Source organism: Megachile rotundata, chromosome 15, assembly GCF_050947335.1.
Source record: "Megachile rotundata isolate GNS110a chromosome 15, iyMegRotu1, whole genome shotgun sequence".
Classification (NCBI taxonomy): Eukaryota; Metazoa; Arthropoda; class Insecta; order Hymenoptera; family Megachilidae; genus Megachile; species Megachile rotundata.
The window spans coordinates 14,092,213-14,105,101 of NC_134997.1; the positions used below are offsets into that span (position 1 = coordinate 14,092,213).

The following is a 12,889-nucleotide window of genomic DNA, read 5'->3' on the forward strand; positions in this document are numbered from 1 at the left end:
GAATCGCAAGGTTGGCTCCATAAGAAATTACAAAAGGATGATTTAAGCGTTTCGTCGCTATCGATACGACAGAAGAAAGTCGAGAAAGTATTTAATCGATGCACGTTGAGTCTTTGGTGGTCGAACGAAAGCAACCGCGCGAAACGACTGAGAAAATCACATATTTCAGGGAAAATGAAAATTCATTGTAGCAATAGGTTTCTTACTTTTCGGTGAAAAAATATATCGTGTTTTCTAGGAAATAACTTTTAACTTTTGGCTGTAATTATTTTTGTAGAAAGTAATACATTCGTTTAATAATTGACGATATTTGTTCCTCTTCGTGCGATTCAATGAAACGGCAAGAATTTAACTGGGACAACTTACGACCTTCTGAACGAAAGGGTTAGAAAGGTGCACGCGAAAGCTCGTTCGACATCCCACACGCGCGCAAGTTCGCTGGTACACATAGATTATTTGTCGTTGAAAAATTTCGCTACCCGTTATGCAATTAGTCGTAGAGTACGTATCTGGTGATCTCAGTATTTCAAGTAACCGGCTGCTAGAGGTATCCTGTTAGGCCAGAAATTAATCGGCCAGGTTAAAGTTGTGCACGAGCCGTTCGCCTCGGGCTATTTATGACGTGGTTTGCCAGTACGTGCAACGATGCACCCTATTCTATATCGTCGAACATGAATTTGTATGAAATTCTATCGCGAAATCTTGTTCGCCATCGCGACTTTCATTCTGGTTCCCGTGTAACAGCAATTAATGATTGCTTTATGTGTACTCGAGAATCATTTTCCTACATGTTAGATCGAAACTAGAGTTAAGTGTTCGGATTCAGTGAACTTCGCAAAATATATTTCAATTATTCACAATGTATATGTGAAGGAACGTGAATATATCTCGACGAAGACAGTAACGTGAAGTTGCAGAAGCGTTTGACCATGCAAAATCGATTACGAGGAAGAAAAATGGACTGAATCGATCAATGTAAATAATTAAACTACACAGTCACTCACTTTGATCGTACATATTTAGATGGTTATTTCGCTACAAACGGGGAGAAGACATCTGGTGATAATCGAGTGGCTATGCGTTGAACTCGCTGGGCGACCTTTCTTACGCAAGCATCGATGTCTCCGTTCGACCGATGCGATTCAACTATGTCGAACCATCTCTGATTGTCTGAAGAATGTGCAAATTTCAAGTGCACATATTCAGTTGCATATAACTTATAATCTGAATTAAGCATCGCGACGTGTTACGAAAAGTACACACGAGTACTTAAATAGTTAGGAGTAAGTGCATAAGTCGAAGTACTCGTGTAGGAAGCAGCCAAGTTCGGGTGACATGGTCGCGTAAAGGCTAAAGGTTCAGTAGACCGAAACGCATCAAGAAGTTAAGCCAGCGCATTTTCAACGGCGATAAACAAACAAGGAATGAACCAAGCTCGGCAGTTTTCGTTGACGCTACGAATCAACCCGAATGGCCTCCACCTCCTTCCTTTTCTTCTCCACCACGCTGCGCCTACGTTCCTCGCGTTTGCTTCCTTTTCCTTCTGTCTTGTCTCTCCTTTCCTCCCACGGAGGCCTCGAAGAGAAGGCTCTTACTCAGGTAACCCGCTCCGTTCACCTGGAGAGAGAGAGAACCGGGTTCCTCAGTCTCGAAGCGGTGGGCCGGAGGGAAGGAGCTCCGTGACCCTGAATCAAATTCTCTGTCGCTTTACTTATTCGTTCGTTTTTCACAAATTTTGCTTCGATTCTTCCGTGGTCACCCGCCACTCGTTTCCGACTATTTATCGATTGTGCTCCTCTCGGAACACGCGGTTGTGCAGTGAAAGATAGTCGACTCGCGCGCGGAGACCTTCTGTGGAGTACATGTACCCGGGACAAGGATCTCGACGTGGATCGTAGGAGCAACAAACGTAAGTTCCCTCCCTTTTTCACTCTCAGCAATCACGCAATTAGAGAGACATTTTCACATTATCAACGTGATCATCGATTACCTGAAGAAGTAATCGAGTAATGAAATAAAGGCAGTTTGAAGATATAGAATCACTACTCGTAGAATTTTGGAAGTGCGCTAGCCTTTCGGTTGGGGATTGGACACACCTGCGTGGCTGTTGTCAAAGACCGGCTTTGTACGAGAAGTATTTTCGGTGAAACCTTCTGTGAGAATCTTTTGTACATTGATACAACGATGGGAATAGATAGAGAAGAATCGATGGTGGCCTGGTTCCGATAAAATTTCATCGAGGCAATAATTAGAAGCAGGTGCTAAATTGGCTGTCGTTTCGAGCAAACAAAGGATCCTCCTAATTTACGCAGGAGCATTTTGTAATAACCGTGAACCATTTAGATCTAAATTATGGCAGCTAAAAATTTTATTTTCCGCACGTGAAAACGCCTCCCGCGTTATAACACACTTGTCAGTGGCTAAAGCTAATTGATTTTATCGAAACGAGGTACAAGCGGTGAGTGAAAATTAATGATCCATTTTCTCTATAGAGCATGAAAAAGAAAAAATGACGTGGCGAGAAGGAAGAGAGGATCGTGTTTATATAATAACGCGATGAAGTAAGAATCGTTGTTAATTGTAGTTTCGCAAGCAACGTGATATATGTATCAACGTTGTATATATATTTTCTTTTGTTCTATTTTGAGCGTTCGAGCAGACGATGCCGAACGGTACTCTCTTCCCTTCGGCTTCTTCCAGCGCGCAACTCGCGCGATTTTCGTTCTGCTCAGTGAGCTGTCGCATACATCGACGCGTGCTATGTTAAACGTGGAAACGGAAGCCTCAGATTCACAGATTAAATCTCATCTGACGCTGTATTCTTCGTCTTCGTGTCAGTTATTTCGATCTTCACGGTGGCTAGTTAAACAGAGACAAAAGGAGGAAACCGTCTTCAAATTCTTAGCCGTTTTAACGTTCTTCGTTACTGGCTATAATAAAAAGTAGATAATGATCACGTAACTATGCTTTTAATACATAAATGTTCCTCTCCTATTTATGAATTCTGATATCTTAATTTTTCATACCTTCTTCTTTTTACACGGCCGAGACGTTCAAGGTCTTCTTTCCTGGGTTCTGGTAAATCCAGTTAAAAAATGTCGACCTTTTACTCACATTTCTTGTCTTTTTTGTATACTAACATATTCTGGTAAAATTCAATGCTATCTTCTACAAATTCCAGCTGCTGCAACATTTTTTCGCAACTAAAAAGAAGTGCAACTCTGTAAAGATTATCTGCCAAACACGAGATCGTTCCACTTTCGTTTTTCACAGGAACCAGCGTTAAAATAGAAACGCGTAGCGTAAAATTCGCAAGTTAGTTCGTTCAAGAATGACGCCGTTGAATTTATGGAAGAGAAAGCTCGTTCCTCGAGCGTCGAAATCCTTGCGCCGTGCCGGCGGCATTCTACGTTCGCCATAGCCACGTGAACCGGTAACCGACAAGAAAATCGACAAAATCATTCGTATGTTCCGTGGAAAATTGCTCTACCATCGCGAGGCGATTCGTTGAACCCTGTCGTTGTTATTTCAGTCTCTCGCCCACGCGCGGAACGTGACAAAATTTGAGTTATCGCCTCGTGGATCGTGACTTGTCCATAACGAAGCGTAACTTGGTTATGGTACCGTTACCTTTGACAATTACCCTCCTCCTAACGTTCGATCGCGTAACAAATTTCAACGCGAAGAACCGAGCTTCAAGGTGACACCATGGCGCCTCCAGCTGCTTCAATGGCAACAGCTGTTCTTTGGTTATTAGACTCTTGTTAATACTTAACAGGTGTTATACGGTGTCATCGATCATTCGACTTTTTATTATTAAAACTACTCGAGAGTTTGACATTTATACTTTTGACACTCGAGTATTCTAAAGAACTTTTCACGTTGCCACCTTGTGCTTTCAATGCAAATTGTATATGGTTTAAAAGTTGCCGTCTGTTTACTCTTCTAGGAACAAGTGCAACTTTCACGTTGCAGTAACAACAAATTACAGGTGGTCGTTTAACAATTCCTGTGGTCCGCGATATAAGTTGTTCCAAGGAAGCGTACAACTATGGCCACACCCTGCGATCGACTGCCGTGCTATTCAGACAATCTATCAGACCTAACTGCACCGGTCCAGTTGCAGTATCGTAAATTTACGACTAGATGCTCGTGAAAACAGGAAACCTCGACTGATTGCTAAGGAATCGAGAAAATTAGCTAGAGGGGAACGAAATTATTTCTCCGCGGCTAAAACAATTCTTGAAATAGTAATTCAAAGAAACGAAGAACCTCAACCGGTCAATTTCTGTTATTACTTCACCAGAATATCTAATACACTTTGCGACAAAAATTGCGTCAAAGGAAAGAAATTGAGTAACTAAAAAATAGAAGTAAATATAGTAACACACGTGTTTTTCAAACTAGTAACTCCTGTTTAAAATGAATCAAGACCCGTTCCAGTGTCGTAGATTTTCACGTAATTAACGTTGAATATCGATACAAAAAGAATCCATCGTGGCAGAAAGCAATACTCAAAAGTCAGAGTTACGAAATAACCATAGGTAGATAATATTGCAATGCGGTCAGACCGCATCGCGACGCAATACAGACACACCCTGTATAATATGTCTGGTATTCGCTTAGGCGTTCCTCTTTCCCTGGTTTCTTGCAAACCAGCGATACTCGGCTTTCTTTCCAACCCACGTGGCCATTGCTGGACCAGTCGTGACTTTATCGGTCGACGAACCACGAGAAACTCGATGACCCGTGGATGGAATAGTCGTTACATTTTCAAGAAAAAGCGAGATTTTCTGCCTGCTCTATTTTCCACCTACTTAGTATTTATTCGATCAAATATCGTTTAGATATTGACATTTTATAAGTAACGCGATAAAACTATTACGAAGTAAACTGTTAATATAAATCACTGGATTCGACTAAAAATAGCACTATCCGGTCGGACATTAAAAACGCAAAATGAAAGCGATAGATGTAAATTTATCTTGGCGCGACCTCAATTTGTGCAAACAGAAAGAAACTTATTTGATTTTTAAATGATACGATCATGAATAGTCGACTGTGCATGACCCGAACTCTGTCACAGTTGTTCGGGAAAAACGAGCAACGTAGCGGCATGCAAATGGCCTGAACATGGAAAAAATGAACGTTCGGTTCTATCAACGAACGTGGGAAATAAGGACAATCGTGGAACGGGAACAAATAGGTCGTTACTCGATAAAAAGCGACACGCTTCAAACCTCGACCCTGAATTACCAGCGGGTATTTATCTATCTCGCCATGTGCGTTCGACATTCACCGGCAAACGGTAAATTTCAGCGTTCAAAGTGGCCAACAGCACCACCGCATTAACCTATTTTTCGCCACGAATGTCATTTGAGGATTTTTTAGTACCTGAAAATAACGGCGCGAAACAACCGTAACGTATTTACGTTTAATCGGACATTTCTACATCATTCGATCTAATTAAGGATCGGAATTAAATGGTACAACGAATCGTAGATTCTACGGATCTAAGACAGGATCGAATCTCAACGAGCCACTTTTTTCCTAACGTCGATACACCATTTGGCAACGGAGTTCATCGTACTCTTTAATGCGTCACGACAATAATCACGTCCAGCTTGTCGGACTAATGAGTTGAATGTTAATGTCTTAACGGTAGAGAAGAAGGTATCGTGCTCGTTGCAAAAGCAGCATTCAACGAGTATGTAAAACCGACTGGAGGTTTTATCTGTCGCCGCGTGATTATCTAATTAAGCCACGGGTTAAAGTCGATCGGAGGATGGAAATTCAGTTGGTACCGTTTTCCAGCCGATGGACAACCTCTGGTTCGCGGCTAACCAGGAATGCGCTTGCACAATTCTCTGCATGACGAAACAAACTCGAATGCTTTACAGTTGCTTACTGGGTTCTTGGGAAAACTCTTCGAATTTGATTATGGCCGGCCGGATTTCTCAAGCCTCTGTGTATGGTGTCTTTTACCGTTTCTCGAAAAATTCATTGAGATTACCTGTCGAATAATCGGGACACTAATTAATGGCGACTCAACTCAATCGTGGACAATTAACGACGTTGATAGTCCATCGATAATTAGCGATCGATCATGATTCATGCGTAGCCCACCGCTACACCTTGAAGCCAATTTTTCTTTCCTGTATTTATTCGAAGCACGCGCACGGATCATTTCACAAACTAGTGAAATCGATAACTATGGCGTAGTTGACGTTGAGGAGTTATAACGTCGTTAAACAGAGGTATTTAGAGAACCGTTTGTACAACGGTGAATGGATCTTAATTTCATTCTCTCACGGTTGAACGAACAACCGACAAAAGGAAGACGTTTCTTCACTTTCGTTGCGGATATTGGTGGAGCCTGATCGAAGCACACATCCGGTTACGTATCGATATCGTAGTTGACCGCAGAAAATACATGCTCGAAAGTGTGTATTACGATTAAACTACACATTAATTACTGTCTTTCTATTTCGCTTCCTTAGAACATCTTAGCTCTTCGGTTCCAAACTCTTGAAAGCTTAAATCATAAAATCCGTATCATCAACTCTGTACAGACACTAGACGCACAAGGTGTGTCATATCTTTTAAGTCATCAGAAGTCCGCGCAATCGCATACGAAACGCATTCGACTCACGCTGAATCGCAAAGAACATCCTCTAATCTAGATAAAAGCTGCGAATGCATAATCGTGAGATTACCACGGATTTCAGAGCAGTCCGCAACCTCGATATTACTTAATAACATGCAAACGGAAATCTCGATAGGTGTATTTGAATGGCTCATTGTGACCGATACGAGCATCTTTCGATGAATGGAACAACATGGCCTAATTACCTCACGTGATTACCGTAACCAGCGTAATAAGTGGCAGACACGTGTCCTTTCATGATCCTCGCCGGACGTGATCTAATTTCCGGTTATCGTCGACGCGTTCTCGATCATTTCGTTCGGCTTCTTGCTGCTAGCGGTATAACGGGAAAAATATCGTGGTTATGATTAGTAAAAAACTGTGTAAAACACCTTCCAGTTAACATGGAATTAAAATACCTCCGCGATTTTTGCTCTTACGATTGCGAGACAGTGACTTACTTTTTCTTCGGTTCTCTGACATAAGGAGATATTTCGAGCATCGAGAATTTTGTTAAATCCGTGTTACAAGAAAGTTCAAAGTTTCTAGCAGGGACGAAAGTCGAGAAGCGTAACTTTACGACGGTGGGCGTGCAGTCTCCTCACGGAAATGTTATGGTGGAGTTTATAAAGACTGCATCGCGTCCCTTTATCCTTATTCTGCAGAAATTTCCACGAAGGTACCGTCATTTCTTTTGCATGTGCGTGCATTTAATTTCGCTCGTATTCAAAGTAAACGCGAGAACACGCGAAGCGTCCCCTTTTCAAAGCAATTTAACCAAAGAAGAAATTCGAAGCTGCACCGTTTCACTTTGTTGAATTCATAAAGTGCAACCTGTCGATTCTTTTGAAACTCCACTTACGTGGGTAAGTTTCATTGTGCGAGGTCACGACAAAATACAAAGTTAAAGAGCATCGAACATTGCTCTATTAACGACGCAATTAAAATTTCAAAGTGCCTAGCATCATTATCCGTAAAGGGTTACGTAAAACCTGCTACGAAGGTCGACTCGTTCGTGTCTCGAATCGCGAAGCGATATTGTATCGATTACCAATTTCGTTTAACGGCGGAAGTCGCGGAGAGAGGCCATCTAAGGCGGCGGAAGTCGTTCGACAATACTAACCGGTACTTGACCCGTGACAATCGTGTTCGAAGGGAGTTCGATGACATTTCGAACGAAAGGATACTTCTTCGTAACCAGAATCTGCTGAACAATCGAAACGGATAAAAACATTGCACGACAGAAATGGACGATGAGAATCTCGAACGATCTGATTAAACTGAAAAGTAGGCAAGAAGCAATCTTCATTAACGCGGCATGTTAATGCGTGCTGATGTAACAGCTGTTTAAAATATATCGTTGGGAATCCAGTTAGAAAGTATGTTTCCAGTATCATCGTAATTACCGTTTTGCCGGCACTTCCTGGTTACGTGGAAACCGTTATTTGGCATAGTGTCTGGGGAGATAAATTTCCCTGCAGGATATGGATACGATACGCCGGCAGTCACGTTGAATCGATAAGTGCCGTAAAGCAACGTTCCTTTCAGGACATTCCTCGAAATACCCCATTTCTCATCGTTCAAAATCTTATTAATCTTAAATAGGTCATACCTTCTGCACGAAATTCTCAGCTAACTTGTCATAATCTGTTCCAGGCATTTTAACAATTTTTCCTAATTTATTGTTAAATTATTTTCGAATTCGTGATGGAAACAGCAGTTCGTTCACATCTTACTCCCACGATTCCATGTTTATTATCCGATTACCAGTTTCCTGGTATTCCAATTCTCTAATCTGAATTTCATAGACAATTTTCCAGCTGAAATTGTCCGTGAATAACGTTGTTTCGCATCGAACGTTAAACTGGTTTCTGGCTTCGAATTCGTCGAAGCCAACGAGGATCGCTGGAAACCCGCGTTTCACGTTCTTTTCACGCCGCGAACGCGTCCAACTGCTGGGAGTCGTTGCTCGCTTTTTGCCTAGCACCGTTTCGAGTTGGCAACCAGGAAATCCGAATACTTTCTAGTACTGACCTACAGCCAGGGGATCCGACGTTTCCTTCGCTAATTATCGCGGACTCCATTAGCGAATCTCGATTTAACCCTTTGACTGCCTTACGTTTTGCACCGATTCTCTGAACATTATTCTCTTTGTTCTGTGCCACTGAACATGTAACGATTCAATAGTGGACAGCGTAACGTAAATTTCAAGCTCGAAATTTGGAGCCCTAATAAAAGTAATTGCCGATGAAATATTTAAAAAAAAATGGCGGTATGTAGAGTAGAAACGGAGATCTGAGACGTTGCACGTTACGAACGCAACAATTAGAGTATATCAAATTAAGAACCGCGTTCTTCTTCGCGCTGTTGCTAAGAGCATTCGTGTTCTCTGCGGTATGTTCCTCGATTTACTGAATTAGATCAATGGCGATTTCCAGTCATCTGCTAAATTGGTTGAAGTCTCGAGAATTTAACGACGATTCGAGTGTGTAAGAGTAACCGATTGCAGGTGCGTTCACGGAACGACGGGTAGCTAATTGCTGGCCCAGGTGACGCAAATATTCTGCTCGCGAGGAATCTAGCCGCCAAGATAGCTCGTGGGAAACGTCTGATGCACCCACGCCTCGTGGAAACCACGAGGATCGCGAAAGTTTATTATTTCATGACGGAGAGTTCATCGTTGCTCTACGGTTCGTCTTTACGCAACGCTCCATTGTTCTTGTCGCGACGCAACACGGCTAGCATAATCGGACGACCATACTTGTCTCCAGAATTTTATTGTTTCGAATGTGGCATTTTGATTAGCTTCGTGTGCTTTCGTTTTTACTCGGTGTCGAATGACTCGAGCGTAGCTAAACTCGGAAATATGCAAAAATGACCATGTGGTTCATGAGACGGCTAAAAATAAGCTCTGCAGTTATTCGATGTTGTATTTTATAAAAAGAACAGAGCGATCCACAATAACATGGTTTGCAGTAAACGACTTTCTAAACGAGCACAGCCAGCGAACGTGTTAATTAAAGAGGAGCAAACAATGCAGCAACGAGTCCAACCCGATAAGACTAACGGTGCTCAGAGGAAGCAATTCAACGTTGTCTTGATTGTCTTTTTCGAAAGGTGTAATTAGGTCGATGAATCCATTTATTAATTTCTTTATTTTCATTCATAAAGCGCATTGCGGAGTGCATAGACTCGTTCGACGAACGGGCCGTGATTGGTCGAGCAGGCCGGAAGACCCGTTAGTCGCAATCGACAGGAAGTCTGCATCGTCTAAACTGACCGTGTCGAGATTGCGACTATGCTCGCAGGAAATCTGACCAAACTAGATAACCCCTTCGTTGCAATAAAACGGTCATAAATTCTGCAGCCGTTTTCTCACGGATTCCAGTTTTATATCTTTCTCAAGACGCGATTAATTGCTGGCAGAAAGCAAATAACTAGATTTATGTCTGAAGCATTGATCCGTGTGAGCATAAATATCCGATCTTCGAGTACTTTACTGTACTTTTGAATTCTTTTCGGAAAAAAATCAGAACTATCAATCGAATTAAGTCTCTGATCCGTGTCTTCGTCCAACAGTCGATTATCGACTTTCCGTTGTAAGCATAACGGTTCCATGGGGATTCATCCTATGTCTTCTCAGTGAATGCACGGCCCTCTTCAAGGTAAATCGAACGGTGAAATCGAAGCCTTTGCCCCACTGCCTTTCGATCTTCTGATTTTCTTTCTCATTCCTTACTAACTACTGAAATTATTTGAATACGTCATAATGTATCAATAGCGACGAAAAGGAGAAAAATTACGCTTCATAAATACATTTCCAGTTAGGGTGTTTCTACGAAATTAAGTGCAAAAGCTATGGGTCAATTATCGTTGCCATCAAATAAGATGTCCAGCCTCGATGCAAGGTGATTAAATAATAACTCGGCATCCACGGAGATTTATCACGGTTCTCGGTTACGCGGCAAGGTATGCAACTGGTGTGCCACAATTCAGCCGCAGAAACCGTAAGGAATTTTATGGGAACCGGTGTACATCTTATACGCGGTAGAACCACCTTATCTTCCGCATATTTCACAGCCTATGATAAAGCTCGCTTCTTGCAAGACATCGTGTTTTGACAGCCATCGATCAATCTTCAGATTTTTGCATCTGAATACTCCCTTTAGATAATCTTCGTTTAAGCATCGGTATTTCGATGTGAAAAGACTTAGTTCGTAAAATACAAAAGATTACGAAATTCGATGATACACTGCCATTTTGTAGGTTATTTTTACCACTGCTTCTCGACGGAAGAACAGAAATTCCAAAATATTTATTTGTTCGAAGCATTGGATGTAAAAGAAACACTTTCTATTTGAGGATCTTACGAATATCGTTAACGATCTTTGTACATATGTTGGTTAATCCAACAATGTCAAGGTCTACGTGTCTTCCAGCCACTCTTTAAACACCTTCCTCGCGTTTTCCATGTATTTGACCCACACCGATCGAACGGTCCATGCTAATGAACAGTCTGTTTAAACGAAATCGTTTCCTTATGTTGCAGGAATATGCTGATAAGAGAATTGGCGGCCGTTTGGGTCGCCGTCCTCTTGTGCCATCTTCAGCTAACGGAGTCTCAGGTGAGCGCTCGATTATTATTCCACTATGGCTTTCCGATGACATCGCAAACGACATTGTGCAATTTAATGTTCCAAACTAGGTCGAAAAGTCAAACTACTATTCCGATTTACACTTTTATCCTCCTTCGACTTTTAAGAAACGTAAACGATAAAAGTCGTCGAGGTTTCTGGAAAATATTTCAGGAAACCGGGCGAAGTAGGACATCGAGATCCTTCGTCGATAGATCGAGTATCTAGGATACAAAAATCGCCCGCGAAAAGTATTTTCGCGTCATAATTTAATCAAATTATCCGTTCACACGCGAACGAGCAAGCGTCACGCGATGGTAATTGAGGTTCTCAGGTGGATAACAGCATCGGTGTGCCACGAGGGCATCAGGAATCTCGGTGCACGTATGCGAGATAAGCGTTCGCCTAGCATTCTTAAGAAACCGAACCAAGGATTACGAAGTAATTGGCATGTTGGCTCCACAGGAGCCACCGTTGCTTGGCCTGGCCGTTTACCACCAGGACTCGGATTATGGCGTGTTTCAGGTGAAAGTGAATTTCAGCGAGAGACCGCGTATACGCGCAAACAATGTTGCCTACCCCCGATGGCTATAGTTACAACATTTTTGCTATAGGACACGTCGGGGCTCGCGGAACGTCGCAGAAATTACCTTACCAAGAAACTCGTTGAATTTTACAATATTCTCATGAGGCATGTACAAGGATTTTTTAAAACAGGCTGGAACTTAGATTCTAGAGATGAGCATCTTTTAATCCGACCAAATAACGGTGCAGAGATTTATAAATTTTCCTCCTCGGTACTAAAAAATTGCAAATCAGCGAAACGACCATCTTTTATAATTAACACACAATTCAACCTGATCCAAGGTTCTCCGGAACGAAGGTATGGAATTCGAAAGACCGTTTTCTCGCGCCTCCTGTTCAGGAATCCAATCACCGTTATGTCACTGATATTTTGTTTGCTCGCGGAGAATCCAACTCCACGCACGAAGCGCTGTTTCCATTTCACCGGAAAGATGAACGGCAAAACCATCATCCGTCCTGGTAAATTGCTTCTTCACTTTCTCTATTGGGAACATAACAATGTGCGGTTGTTTCACTTCGAACATCGTAGATCCGCGCCATTTGACGCCGAAGAAGCGACGCAACAGCAACGTGGGTCACTTTCTTTTTCATGCTTTGCTAACGACTGAACACTGCAACCTCGTGGTCGTCTTTTATTTTTATGTAATCGTCATCGTAACCCGCGCTAGTGATTTCCTGTGATTCTTCCGGCTTCAATTCACAGCTCTGTCCCACGTTTGTGCGAGAGTCTCGAGTTTCGTCACTGGTTAGGTTAGAGCGATTGCAAGATCGAGCATGCATGGCCTTTCGAACGCGTAGGAATTATCCTGCTCATGAGAGAAAACTATCGAGTGAATGCGAACCGAACGCTATTCAATATTTTCTATTAACTCTTTCGACGCGACGATTCCATTTAAGATCTAAAACTTATCGAACTTCGATTTAGGGTTTAGCGAAATTTTTCTCAAAGAAAAGACTCGTTCCTTTCCCTTTGTTAGTATCGTGCTAAAGAATACATTTGAAAATAGATTTGAAAAAGTTCGCA

The 12,889-nt window shown here is 42.2% G+C and overlaps 1 protein-coding gene across 4 annotated transcripts in view; it reads left to right on the forward strand.

The window, feature by feature from the left end:
- The first annotated feature begins 1,620 nt into the window (after positions 1-1,620).
- Positions 1,621-12,889, forward strand: part of uif (sushi, von Willebrand factor type A, EGF and pentraxin domain-containing protein uif) — a 30,336-nt gene continuing 19,067 nt past the window's right edge. For all 4 annotated transcript variants that reach the window (XM_076540052.1, XM_012285771.2, XM_076540053.1 and 1 more), the window contains exons 1-2: positions 1,621-1,909; positions 11,196-11,271. In XM_076540052.1, coding sequence (XP_076396167.1) covers positions 11,200-11,271 — 72 coding nt within the window. In that variant the 5' untranslated portion in view covers positions 1,621-1,909; positions 11,196-11,199. The remainder of the gene's footprint in view (positions 1,910-11,195; positions 11,272-12,889) is intronic.